This window comes from Vidua macroura, chromosome 10 (assembly GCF_024509145.1).
Source record: "Vidua macroura isolate BioBank_ID:100142 chromosome 10, ASM2450914v1, whole genome shotgun sequence".
In the NCBI taxonomy this organism is placed as follows: Eukaryota; Metazoa; Chordata; class Aves; order Passeriformes; family Viduidae; genus Vidua; species Vidua macroura.
The window spans coordinates 13789515-13803941 of record NC_071580.1 but is presented as its reverse complement, the minus strand read 5'-3'; the positions used below and the strand labels follow the sequence as shown (position 1 = coordinate 13803941).

The window sequence follows — 14427 nt, the reverse complement described above, 5'->3', positions numbered from 1 at the left end:
ATTAGAATTTAAAAGCATTTCTAGGGAGGTTAAATTGGGCACCAAACTTAATTTAAGTTTCAGAAAAAAAGAACAAAACAAAACAAAAACCCCTTAGCAAAAATTTGCACTTATTGAGTCCAGGTGCTTTCTTCAACTTCTTTTCTATTATGCTGCTTCTACCTGAAAAGGTGGCTAATTTGGGGGTGGCACAGGCTGCTGACATTACTAAAGAGAGCAGTTACTGAGTTTTCCCACACCTCAGCCATGACTGCAGCCCAGGAGATCCTGTTTCTGTCAAAAGGACAAGGACTGAGCAAAAGACCTTGCATATGTACCTCTGAGCTCCTTTGTAGGCAATCCCAAAAAACAAGCAAAATCCTCAGAAGACATGAGTATATAAATGCAGCCAGTTAAATAAAACAATATGGAGAAAATTATTAGAGGCACAGGACAGGAACTGCTCTTTTCACTGAAAATTTCTTATTAAGCAGCAACCAGACTGGCCTGAACAGAGAGCATGTTCAGAAAACAAAATCCTGCTGGGTACTTAGAAATGCCTGAAGTAAACACTTCCACTGAGGCCAAGGAAAAGCCTTGTTATTTCTTCTGGCAGAGTGAGAGAGGCATGAAGTCCAAATGCATTACAGTAAAGAAGACATAAACTATAGGAAGCTATCCAGTAAATCATTGCATCCCCCTTACTGGCTTTAAGATTTAACTGCTTCAAAAACACGTCTTAATTACCAACACCATTGGAAAAAATCTTTGACAACATCTTTTCCTCAGGTAAACATTATGATGGTAGTGCAAACATTAATTATAACACCATTCAAATGTTTATCTTAAAAGCAAAAATAAAATTTAAAAACAGAGAAAGAATCTGAAAGTTATTAAAACTCCAGCAATAACTTTTTTAGTTTATATACCAGTCCATTAGCTACTTATTGCCCAGAAATTCTTTCAGTTTTTCCTTTCATTACAAAGATAACAAGCCACTATTTCTTTCATGCTATCCTCAATATGATTTAAGACCTGTTCTCATTCAAATCTTCAATACAGAACAGAAATGAAACATCTGCTGGAAAGATCCTGTTAGACGTAATCAGAATTTACTTTTTCGTCCAAGTCTTACAGTTCCACATGGCAGAGCTCAGTATTTACTCTGCCTCAAATTGACTGTGTACAAGCTGAAATATTTACAGAGACATGAAAGAAATCATGCTTGGAGTGGAGGAGCCAAAGCTGCCAAGTACTGGATATACACATATGCCACGTGTATGTGTACATTTGTCCCACAAGAATTCTGAAAACTGTACTGAAATCCAGATCTCTTTCTACAGAAACACATTTGCTTACATAATACAAATATGGGTATTGTCCTCGACAAGGCAAAGCAGTTTTGGACTGTTTAATCTCAGAAAATAGTTATTGTAACCATGTTAGTTGACTATTAAACTCTATTTGCAACAGATGTTGATCAAATTATGCATATTGACTGTTTTGTAGGTCAAAAAATCTGAAATATCTTGGGTTTTTTCTACCTCTTCCAAAATTCTAATTATTCTCTAGAACCTTGCACAATTCAAAAATTGTTCATTCACCCTCAGTGAACAGAGGTGGAAATCTGGAGGGCTTTTGGGGATGGCATCACCTTCAGTAATACTGTGCAAAGCTATATTAAAATACAGGCATAAAAATATTCTTGAAAGCAGTAAAACATATTGCATGAAGAAGCCACTTGGCCTCAGAAATCACTGAACACCTATCAGCTGCAGCCAAAAGGGCCTTGTTCCAGGGCAGAGTGCTCTTACCTTTACTGCTGACAGGTCTAGTAAGTCCAAATCACAAACACTGCAGCCAGCTTCCCGTGTCCAAGCATTAGGAATATAGTTTCCCAAATAATTCAACTGAATCTGATACATAAATGAACAATTCAAATTAATGAAAGATGCATGCAAAGGATGATCTGTACCTTTCAAACAATTCAGGTTTACTCATTTAATCACTTGTAACTAAGGGCAACTGACAGGAAACAAACATAAAAAAATAGCAGGTAAAAATTTTACTTTATTCTTTTTGTTGACAAAATAGAGATTACGTATGTACCATGAAGTCTAAAAAAATAAGTATTTCATAAAAATGACATGGACTTCAGGTGAAAAATAAGAGTATTACAGATCAGAATGTAAAAATTATTTGGTATGCATTTCAAGAAGTGTATCTAACCAATGTAATTTACTAATCTGCAGATTGGAGAGATTAAGTACAAAGCAGAAGTTTCTCATTAATAAAAAACTTTTAACTATTGGGAGTGAATTCCGGGAATTTTTTTTATGCTAGTTTATTTATTAACTAGAGAAAACTTTTTGCCTAATATATTATTGTCTTTGTGATTTTATCCTGGGTTTAAAACAGAACAATTTAACCACACTGACAAAGCGATGCATAGCAAAAGTTTCCTCTTTGTTTTTAAAACATCACTACAGGCAGAGGTGGAGTTGTTTTTTTTACTGTTTTGGAGTTGTAGCATAATTCTTGCATTAGTATAAGAAGTTCCATCCTAAACTGTTTGCCCAACTGTAAAATATAGAACCTTTCTTCTGTTGGCAACATATCAGCAAAGCCAGTGATGACTGAATTTGAGGATTGAATTGAGGCAAAAATGGAAGGAATTAGTCATACATTTCACCCCTACTGAGTAGTTATAAGGCAAACAGATAAAGGCATCATTATATTCACTAACTGCAAAATCAAAATACAAGTATAAAAATAAAGAAGCAGCAGCCCCTGGGAGATTAGTGATTTTCAAACTTTACTTCATTCTCCTGAAAGGCATTTTTGTGAAAATAAGGAGCTACAGTAAGGAACATTTATTCAGAAGAAATTAGAAGCCATGCTCAATCCTTCACCCAACAGACACTACTGTAAACGATACACCTTTCACTTCTGGGCACAGAACAAAGAGATGCAGCTGCCATATTACCAAAACACAGCCATTTCTCTCAGAGAAACTGTGCAGGGACCTCTGAACCACTGAATCCTTAGACACGAACAGAATCTGTCAAAACAGCTATTTCACAGGGCAGACAGGGCTCTACCATGTGCCCAAAGCTGACAAGCCATGGGCATACTGACAGCAGTGATCAGTGACACTGAAGGCAATGGCAAAAGCCAGCCACACCTGTACCTACACAGATACACTTAGAGAGATTTCCTCTTTTGCCTAAATGCAATGTAGTTTTTTATATATGTGTATACACACCTGGATCTAGGGTAGGAACAGATGTGTTACTGTTTTGTATCCCAGCCCATCACTCTGGGCTAGATTCTCCTGCCCCCCATTGTTCTGCTTGGCAATAACCAGATGGACATCCTTCACTCGCTTCAAGAACAGCTCTGTGTTAGTGAACCAATTAACACAAGCTTACTTGCTTCTAATGCCCCATGCTATGATGAATTTGGGAGCAAAATGAGTTGTTTCAGCAGCAATATCAAGTTACAATGAGAGCAGAAGAACATGAATTCGAAGGGGTTTTTTTATCCCCTCAATTCCTAACAACATTAAATGGAAATGTGCACTGGTGGTGTGCTATGACTGTTTCATACCCTTCTACCATTTTATTTTTTTCTTCATGGATGTTTTGGTTTTACATGAAAATAAAACCAAACTGTCACTCACTTTAGTTGGACCATTCCCATGAATGGTGACTGGTAGTGTGTCATACACTGAATTCCTTGCTCTTACTCTTCCTTCTTCAAATTTCAAAAGGACTTCATCTGCAAATCAACAAAGCAGTACAGTAAGTTCATAAAATACGCTAAAATTTCAGAGTTTTTAAGTCCTTGCCGATACAATATACCTTGCTGTTGCTACCACTGTCAGTATTATTTATTTAGAAGATTTTGTTCACTTTTTTTAACTATATCTTGAATTCTAAGCTCCTTATGATAAATAAGGTGATACCAAACTTCATCGTTTCTCATCAGCAGCTTCAGTATTGGAATAAAATCTGCTTTAAAAATAATTCTAATTTAGAGCAAATGCTATTTATAGAGAAATCAGTTATTTCAGATATGATCTGACTACAAAATGTTGTTCCAAAACTGGACATCAGGTGTAAGAAAGGAAGTTTGCAGAGATGCATTTTTCCATTTAAATTCAGTTTAAATGACAGTTTAATTTAAATTCCATTAAATTCATTAAAATGACAGTCAAATAAAGGAAATCCTACATTATTCTACATTCTACTTCACTATGTATAGCCATTTGCTTGAGAACATCTAAAATGCAATTTTAATTACTAATCTTACTCCTGTAATTAAGTTTTGGAAAAGCAGATAGAAAAATTATCCTTAACTCTGTTTTTACTGCTAACTTCATTTATTTAAAACTATTTTTTCCATTTTAAATCAAATATTTTACAATGAGAGAATTCAATTAATAATCAACCCAAAAGACTTGTAACTAATCTGGTGATTAGGTTTACCCATCCAAACACTTCCTTAAAAATAAGCACATGTTTAAAGAACTACATACATGGTTAAGCATAAAAAAGAAGTGTTAATAACAGTTAATGAAACACACAATGTGCCAACCATACACTTACCAACAGCTCCATTTAGGGTCTGGAAAATTGTACATTTGTGGTCCAAAGTAATGTTAATGTGCTCCTGAAATCAAAGTACCAAAGCTGTTGAGGCATTCTAAAAGCCAATGTTTTTACAGTAACACTGCAATTATACCACAGTGGCAGCAAGGAATCAGGGCAAATGTGTTCTTCAAATTGCTATATTTTTATGTGTTCCCAAGTTGTGCAGTTCTATAGCAATCAGTTTTGCATATGCAGAAACTTTAAACTTGAAGGATAAAGGTCATAACTCTCCACAGGAACTGCAATTTAGCATATAAGCCAAAGAAAAGTTGTCTCTTAAAAAAAAAATTAACAAGTCTTGGCCAAGAAACAAAACATGCTGTGTTTCAGAGTCACAAAAATATAAAAGTCAAATTTAAGTATCATGAAGTAGCATGTCAGAATAGAAAACACTGGTGGTTAAAGCATGTTCCTAATGTTGCATTACTAATCCTAGCTTACTTTAAATACCATGTTTTACCGTTTTTAAAATGTTGATTCAAGTATGTAATATTTAAAACACACTTAAAAACGGATGACGTCCTTTGTTTTGGTCTTCCAAGATCATCTTACACATTCTACAACACTGGGCATATTATTACTATACAAAGAATGAGTGGTGATGTACAGTAAGCACCATGGAAGTGTGTTGAATCATGGTGCAGCAGTGCTCTGCACAGATACACAGTTTTGGTCTAGAAGACAATTCACTTAGACAAGTAATTACATTACTTCTGACTTGGATGCAGAATCAGCTTTAATATCTCTACACCCTGTCTCTTCAATTGCATACCTGGCATCTGACTGAACTTGCATGTAAGCAACTCAGACATTAAAGGCTGGAAGGAATTTCCTGTGAGGAGCAGCTGAGGTTTGTCTAGAGGAGCAGGCTGAGGGGCCACTCCGTGCTCCCTACAGCTTCCTGAGCAGGGGAAAGGGAGAGGGAGGCGCTGAGCTGGTGAGAACGGTTCAAAGCTGCACCAGGGAAGGTTCAGACTTCCCTTGGACAGATTTAGACATTAGGAAGGATTTCTTTATGAACAGGGTGGTCAAATCCTGGATCAGTTCCTAGAGAGGTTGTCAATACCTCCAGCCTGTCAAGTACTTAAAAAGCATTTGGGTAATGAGCTTAGTAACACTCTGGCTGATACTGGTTAGCCAGTCAGACTAGATGATCACTGTAGGTCCCTTCCAACAGAAATATTCTATTCTATTTCTGAACTGTATCCAAACAGACCTGATTTTCCATTACATTATGCCAGAAACAACATGTATATATTTCAAAAACTTTGCATCTGCCTTAAGCATACAAATTACTAAAATCCTTCTCAAAATTCTTCTGTATCAGTTTCTAAAGTCTTTTTGCATAAATATCCCTCTTTTTCCACCATCAGAGACACACCTCTAACACCTATCATGCTTTAATGTTGCAACTCAGCAGAGAACTTTGTTAAGTGAGGACATAGAGAGGTCTTCACCAAAAATTTACAAAGCAGCTTTATTGAACATATTTGCACAGAAAGCTGAAGGCAGGGTCTGAAATGGCAGCAAGCCAAAGTATAAAACACTAGATCAGCAAGTAGTTCAGTCACACCCTGGCAAAATGCCACATTCTCTGGCCATCAAACTGCCAAGTACATAGGACCCTCATTGAGATAAATGTGTCTGATCATATACCTCAGAGCTGTTATTTCTAACAATGAAGCACAACCTGCCTGGGTCTGAAGACAGCCTGAAATAATATATCAAGTCGTGACCCTTTGGGAGCCTGTTCATCATTCCAGCAGTAGGAACCTCAGGAAAACAAATAACTGTCAACATGGCACTCCAGTATAGACAGCATTCCTTGTCTTTTCATCTCCTGGTGTTTTATGAGGAGCAGCATGCTATTTCAAGCAGAAAGAAAAGAGAAAGCGAGTTACTACCTACCCTTGCCAATGGGTCAACATAGATTTTGGTGTAAAACAGCTGGTCATCATCATTATCCTGCAGATTCCATTGCTGCACAATACGATTTATGGATGGAGCGTAACCAATGAATCCTGCAACATCACACACACATGGGTTATTTCTATAAAAAAGCACTACCCTGCCAACACTGTCCAACAACCAGGGACTTCATTCTGAATGTTGCCAGTAAAGAAAAAGTATGAAATTTATGAAACTCGGCTCAAAATCCAATCTTCTTCCTGAGGTATGTAACAGGTCTGTTTCAAAAAGTTAATAATTATTGGCTATTTTTATACTAATGGTATTTTAAGGAAAAAAATAAATCAGACCTGCCCAGGATGATTCTGAGAATGCCAAAGCATGATATCAGACTATCACTTTCCCAAGAAGCCCATCTGTGGAAAAAGTTTCATTTTCATCAATCACTTCTAACTGGCAGAGATGTCTGAATCGAATACTGCCAGAAATACAATGAGAATTCAACTCAAAACCAATATACACCAAAATAAAAAAAGATAGGACTGATAGGTGAGGGAAAGAAACAGATCTGCACACTGAAGAAGGCTGCCCCAGAAATGATACACTCAATAGCTTCTACACAGCACAGTGTTTGAATCAGTACATGTGTTAATCAAGTGCAAAATTATTAGCAAAGCTGGCATTTAAAGGATTCCAGAATTCATCCATCATTGAGATTACAGGGAGTAGCTCCCACTCCTTGGAGAAGTAGCTGTGTAAGCCATGCTGACAGGCCAGGCAGAGCTGCCAGCACATCCACCCTGTGTGCAGAGATCGGGAACCAGGCAGCCAAGTTTGTAATTCTGTGACCAGGCTATAAACACCACGTGCTGCTTTGCTAGGCTTGTGCACTGCATTGTTTCTGCAGCAATGGGGTCATCCTTGCACAGCATTATGCTGCCATGCACAGCTGCTTGCTAGACCCTGACTATATTTATCTGCTTTTTACAAGTTATTGCCAAACACACACTGTGCAAATTTGAATGAAAACTATGCCTGAGCACAGAAGAGAAGGTATTCATGTGCGGAGGGGAGGAAGATGACAGCATATCCAGTCATCAGTTTTGTACTTGGGTAATTCAGGAACAGCTCCACATGCAACAAGTACATAGAACAGATAACAGAGATGGGTCATGTTCAAGTTCAAGTGTTTGAGGATCCCACTTGCCTCCTGAGTTCAGGAATCGTTTCCCACTCTGGACAACAGGATACTTGTCAGCCAGCCTTTTATCCGGCCAAATTAGTCCATCTGCTGCAAACACCACTTTGTGATTTGTTTCCCGAAATTTCTTTAGCAGTTCTTCAGGGCCCCCGGCAAAGATAACATCATAGCTTAAAAGGAAAGACAATTCATCCATTAGGTTCGTTTCATTGTAATGTTTCTGTGTTCAAAACAAGTCATTGGACTATTGAAATTTAAAAACCAAACAGCCCTTTCATTCTGAAAAATGACTCAAATCATATTTAACCACTATGTAAAAATTCTGTACCCTTCTAGGAGAGAAACTTCAATCAGTATTACTTATCCAAAGTAGTTTCTCCTTCTGCTTTTTAGTCTTCCACATTTTGGACATTCTTTTTTCTTCACATTTTGTTTATCTGAAATTCATTTTCCTATTTCAGGTATTTTGCTTATGTTTTTAAGAACAATGAATTAAAATCAAACCTTAATAGATGAAAAGTAGGACTAAAAAATGACTTAGATGAGTTTCACTGGGAAAATCTAGATGATCTTATTCCTAAACACAACAGCACTGACTTTTCTAAAAAGTCTTAATCAAGAATGTACTTAGATCTCAATGAAGTCTAGTTGCCCATAAAAAGTGCATTGCATCCTAACAAGGCATAGACTTCTCCTTCAACCTCTTTAATGTGCTGAAGACTTAACAAGGCTCAAAGTATCACAATACCTATTTATGAAGAAATTTACCTGCCTTTGAGTCACAATTCCTATTGAAGATACAGACCTAAAGGTGTGGGGTTCATCTTTGGCTGTTAGACACAGACAAACGTCTGTGCCAAACCAGAATGGAACCTGCCTGGCTTTGGCCAAGGTCCTGTAAGAATGGATCATCCCAAGCCTGGTGGTTTCTTGTGGCTGAACCAAATCTAAATCAATGCCTGGAGGGCACAGGGGGCTGGGAACACAACCACACAAACAAACCAATCCCCCCACCATGGGCAGGGATGCCACACACCAGACCAGCCGGCCCAAAGCCCCATCCAATCTGGTCTGGAACTTGGAATTTGCCAGGGATTTGGCATCCACAGCTGCTCTGGGTGACCTGTGCCAATGCCTCCCACTTCAAGGTTCACTTTATACAGCATGAAGAATGTCACAGTGAAATTGGAATCACATCATAAATTAGCCTCTGACTGAAGCAGCAGAATATTTTAATGGCAGCATCTCAGCCTTGCAGTTTCCTCATCTGAACACAGGAATATTCTTGCTCTACACACATACCTTAAAACTTGAGAATCACTAGTCCTGATAACAGGTAAAGTAACAGCAGAGCTACCAGAAACCAAGGTCTAACCTCGACCAAGACTTCTCTTGCAAAGCCTTTTAGCTGGGCTAACTGTGACAGCAGCAGCCCCATCTGCAGTACACAGAACATTTTGCATTGCAAAGGATTACCCAGCAATAGTGCCAACAGATCAACCATTACTGACTTATGGTACTCCTTTATTACAGTTCTGAAATTATTCAAGATGTCATTTCTTCAAAGAGGATTTCATGAAATTGGCCTAAGAGAACTGAACAACAGCTGGCTTACAAATGTAAAAAAAAGTATTTTCACCACAAAGCAAAGTATAAACCCTGGAGAGGAACTGTGTTATGTAGCCTATATAAGTAAGTGGTGTTCTGAAAACTCTGTTATGTTTTTCTGCAACTTTGGCAGAAGAACGCATGAAAGAAATTGTACATTTTGGACCTTCCCCAGTTTCACAAAAATTGCCTGTTTCTGCCCAAATTTACAGGAAAACACTTCACTCCCTTTTCCATTCAATTTCTGTAGCCCGACTCAATGCCAGACCGAGCCTGTAGAACACACAAGAAACAGGAGACATGTTGAAGACAGACAAAAAGAGATCTGTCTGAGGCTTTAACTTAATAGCTCATGGCAGGCTGTGCTTCTCCTCCGTGATCAGGGTAGTGCTGCTAGGACTCACAGCTGCAGGAAGGAACCAAACACCCTGGAACATTGCTTCCAAGGACTGTCATTCTGTGAAAGAAAGCCAAAGTTGAGCAACATGCTGGGCCAGCCACAGGCCCTGCTTGTGAAAGGGATATGCTACTTAATACAGCACAGTTTATAAAAAAAAAATAAGCTCTAAACCCAGAGCTGAGCTGCTAAACTGCAATGGATATTATGCAGCTCTATTAATCCAGCAGGAACCTACACTTGCCATTAATGGTCAAGGCTCTCTTGTCAAACTCTTCCTGGGCAGGACCTCCACCAACCTTCCAGCCCTTGCTGACAGTATCCTCATCAGCTGCTTTATGAGGCTCCCACTTTTCTCTCCATGCAAAAGGAAAACTTCTTAACACCTGTAAATGCACCATTTGCTTTGTTTACCTGCTCTGTCAGATTAAATTTAGCCTATTCAGACCTCACCTCCTGCTGTAAGGGGGGATTCACTTCAAGTCTACACCACTAAAACCATCACAAAACAGGTCCCAAGACTATCCTTGACAGTTTATACTGTTATTAGAGGTGACACAATGACTTACTTTAAACATAACTTCAAAATTTGACAGGGAAAAAGAGTGTGGACATATCCAGGAAAAAGCAGGCGTCCTTGGCAAGCAGGAACAGCTCAGATATTCTTTTATTTATTCTTCATAAATCCTTCAAATTAAGTAGAAAGCAAAAAGGAAAAAAAAAAAAGGAAAAAAAAAAAAACCAGAAAGTTTCCACAACCTAATCCCATTTCCTGAAGCTCCCAGATGGCAGATGCTTGGGACTGGAATCCACTCCTCCCTCCCTCTCTTTTGCAGCAGCAAAGCATCCTGGCTATGCACCCTGCACTCCCAGCAACACAGGGAAACAGCAGCAGAGACTCAGGCGCTCTAGAACTGACCATGCAATATTTGCATCCACAACTTCAACAATGAGAACTTGCTACTAATGGAACTGCAGGGTAAGAGTGCAAAATACAAGATAGTGCCTCCTAGTGACTAGCAATGTCACAAAACAGACACAAAACTATTTTGTCACTTAGACTGTGCCCCCACCAGGACCACACCTTAACCATTTTGAGATACATAGAAAATATAATTATCCCTTAGTTTCTGATGAATGTTAAAAAAAAATACAACAAAACAAACAAACTGAGAGGCTTCAAAATTCTTCCACGATACAAAGAGATGTCTGTGAGAGTTCTGGATGAGCAGTCACAGCACCAACCAATTTATCCAGTCTACATTGGCCATTAGCCAGTTCAATCTGAAATGGTCCAAAATAAACCAGAAGTTGGCTTGAGCAAAAAAAAAAGCCTAATTTAAATAGTTTTCCATCTGCAGGCATTTTGCTATCTACACATAGGCACAAGCTGTCCACAGAAGAAGCTCAAACTATTTCCAGAATCCTGAGCCATGTAAAAAACTGCTGGGGGGAAAAAAAAATTAAAACTAAGCTAAGAAACTAAGTTTGTTAAGTAAACAGCTCCCTATAAATTACTTTGCTAGTTACAGTAACCAAACCAGACATTTCCTTTCCCCACCCCCAAAATTAATATTCCAAATGCTTCACAATGAATATAATAAAAAACACTTGAAGAAGAAAGGAAGTTCATGACATTTGTCTTTTCCAAACTTACTGCTACATTGATCAGTGTTTAAATTGCAAACCAGGATTTCTGGAAATGCAAAAGCTCATTAGAATTAAAATGTAATGCTATAATCAGTAAACGGCTTTTTTCTCTCCTGTCTGGAATCAGTTCCACCAGCTTTAAACGAATATGTACTTGGGATGTTAGACTTCAGGAACTTGGGAGGCCTTAAATCCTGTGATTTTTCATGGGAAGAAAGATTATGGCTTTTGCACTTCAACACACGTGGTCCTCTGTACTCTCATCCGTGCCAGCAGACAGCCTGCCCCTCTAGAGAGTAAATTATGATAGAGAAAAATTTGAGCTAGACCTTTGTACCAATGTGATAATAAATTTGCACATTTTACCACATAGGAAGAAAATAGTTATGAATTAGGATAATAAATTCAGAAACAAAGAAATTCAATGTAAGTAGAAAACATTTGGGAAATGCTTGTTTTATCTGAGCTTTAGCACAGAACAAAATCTTTTAAATTAACCTTTAAAAGTGTCAGTTCTTTTATGATTAGTAGGACAACACTAGGAACAAACATATAATGTATTTACTTTTAGAAAGATTATTTTTCCATTTAGCAAATGCAAAATTGAACAAGTCAATAAAAAAAGAAATTCAAAAACTGGATGTGTATCTTCAAACTCGGTAACTTTTACAGACCTAAGCATGCATAAAAAATATTCAGCATAATAAGCATCCCTTATAATGCTTATTTATAAATTAGTGAAAATTATTTAGATTTTTTGCTTTCTAGGTATTTCTTTTACTCATCACAAGAGGTGAAATTGGAACAGAAAATTAAGTAACATATTTGAATTTGCTACCAGTTTAATAGGCTACCCCAACTTTCCCAAAGTGTTAACTTATACAAAACAAATTAATTTTGCCAGTGTCCAGCCACTTTGCCTTGTGACAATATCTGCTGTGCAAAACCTGCCAAGCTCCTGCCTTGAAAAAGTGCCCCTAAGTTTCTTCAACTGTCAAATTTTAAATAAATAAAGCAGGTTAAAAGCTGAAAGAGAATTCTGGAGCAGACATTCCAACATCACCTGGTAACAGCAGCATGGGTGAACTCATGCATAAATCCTTCATGTTACTTTTTAACAGATTTACAGATGTAAGAGATGTTCATAGTTCATGAACATGACTCTCACCAAGCTCACACTCAGCTACCCCTCTCCAAGGCTGCCTGTCAGCCACTGGAGCTTCCTGTCCCTCATTCCAGACCTGGTCCCACGCCTTCCCTGCAGTGATTATTTCAGAGCTCTAACCCTGCTCTGGTTAACATTAGCACGGAAGAGCCTGGTGTCTGCTGCAAGCTGGATTCTGAGCTACTCTCATCGTGCTGCTGTCACAGGAGGAAAATAAGAGGAAGAGAAAAAGCAGAGGGAAGCAATAGAGAAAGTGTGTTTTGAACATGTTTGAGCTCTATGCTTTCTGTGACAGGAGAAGCCTATCTGGCCTGCAGGGAGGATGTTCAAGCATAGATGTGCTATGAGCTATAATCTGGCACCTGCAGCAGCACTGTCTCTCCCTGCTTCCATCCCACAGAGAGCACAGGCACCAGGCTACATCTGACACCAAGACTCTTGTTTCAGCTCTCTAACACGTAGACGTTCTCCTGTTAAATGCTTTCCTCAGGGAGCCGTTTTCCAGCTTCCTCCATATCACTGTTACTTCATGGAACCAGATTATGCCTCTGGTCCCTACTGGACACTATTTCTGGAGCTGCTTTTGCTCCCCCTCCCATCCACACTCCCAGCCCGCAGCCACATCCTGCTCTTACTGCAACTGAACAGGGAGAGGACAAAAGCTTGCCTAAAAGCCTGTCAGCTCCCAGCAACATTTTTCTACCCCCTCGAGGCAGCAGAACTATGAAAAACTCTTACATCTGTTAATCTGTTAAAAAGTAACAATTGCTCCAAAAGCAATCTACTATTTTTATGAATGAAGAAAAAGACACCAACTCTCTCAAATAAAACAGTGAAGAACAAAAGCATCTTGCAACTTTCAGCATGTCACAGCAGCTACTTTTGCATGTCTACCCAAAATAAAACAAAGACAAGAAGCCAGGTTTGCTCACCATTCCACAAACAGTACAACCAAGTCCTCTTGATCAGCATAGCTTTCAATGCCTTCTTTCAGCAGTCGAACTTTCTGCCCTCCGCCAATAGAGTTGGGCAGCTCACCACCTTTCCATTCTTCACCTTTTCCAAGAACCTGGAACAAGAGGTAAAAAAAACCACCACTTTTTGCTAGTACCCAAACCCATGAGGCTTTTTTAAAGCAGACCCTTATTGAAAACAGATGCTAAGGCATCTTGTGTTGCTACACATTAAAGCATAGCAAGCCAGCACTTCCAGCATCGTAGGTTTTCCATGTCTGAAGCAACGTTCAGCACAATGACATCACTGCAAAAACATGAGAGAGACATTTCTTAACCAAATAAGAATAAAGCAATTGCCTGCTACTGCCATTTACTCAAATGTGTCTCCTTCAGGCAAAAAAAAAATAGAAAAAGAAGCTAAGGATTGTTTAAAAATTTGTATTAGAAAAACATTCTGAATGCAACATTTAAAATTCAATAACATCCCTTTAGGAACAGGAGGCACAAAAGACCTTGGTGGATTAGGGTATAACTAATTCAAATTGCAAGTTTTTTGTACAAAAAGGAAAGGATAGGTTTCCCAGTACACAGTCATTGCTAAAGCTGAGTTAAACATAAAACTCCTCCCCAGCCAAGCACTATAGCAGATTACATGTCAAAAAAGCAAAAAAAAAAAAAAAAAAAAAAGCTATTTATGTATTTTGAACAAAGTTTTTGGAACATATAAAGCCTAGAAGAACTACATTGCATGATGATTTGCACAAATCTGCAAATCTAAAAGACATATCCAGAGTTCAGGCTGTTCAGGTGCTCTAGTACAGCTTTATCATATTAAGAAAGATTCTCTCAGTCCTCTGAATTCAGTGGTAGAAGTCAAAGACCCAAATAATTTCCTATTTATAGTGCAG

The 14427-nt window shown here is 38.4% G+C and overlaps 1 protein-coding gene across 2 annotated transcripts in view; it reads right to left on the bottom strand.

The window, feature by feature from the left end:
* The window catches only part of PLOD2 (procollagen-lysine,2-oxoglutarate 5-dioxygenase 2), a 50539-nt gene that overhangs the window by 20607 nt on the left and 15505 nt on the right, over positions 1-14427 (bottom strand). For both annotated transcript variants that reach the window (XM_053986625.1, XM_053986626.1), the window contains exons 3-8: positions 13496-13632; positions 7750-7913; positions 6543-6655; positions 4590-4653; positions 3662-3759; positions 1794-1895 (exon numbers count right to left, since the gene is read on the bottom strand). In XM_053986625.1, coding sequence (XP_053842600.1) covers positions 1794-1895; positions 3662-3759; positions 4590-4653; positions 6543-6655; positions 7750-7913; positions 13496-13632 — 678 coding nt within the window. The remainder of the gene's footprint in view (positions 1-1793; positions 1896-3661; positions 3760-4589; positions 4654-6542; positions 6656-7749; positions 7914-13495; positions 13633-14427) is intronic.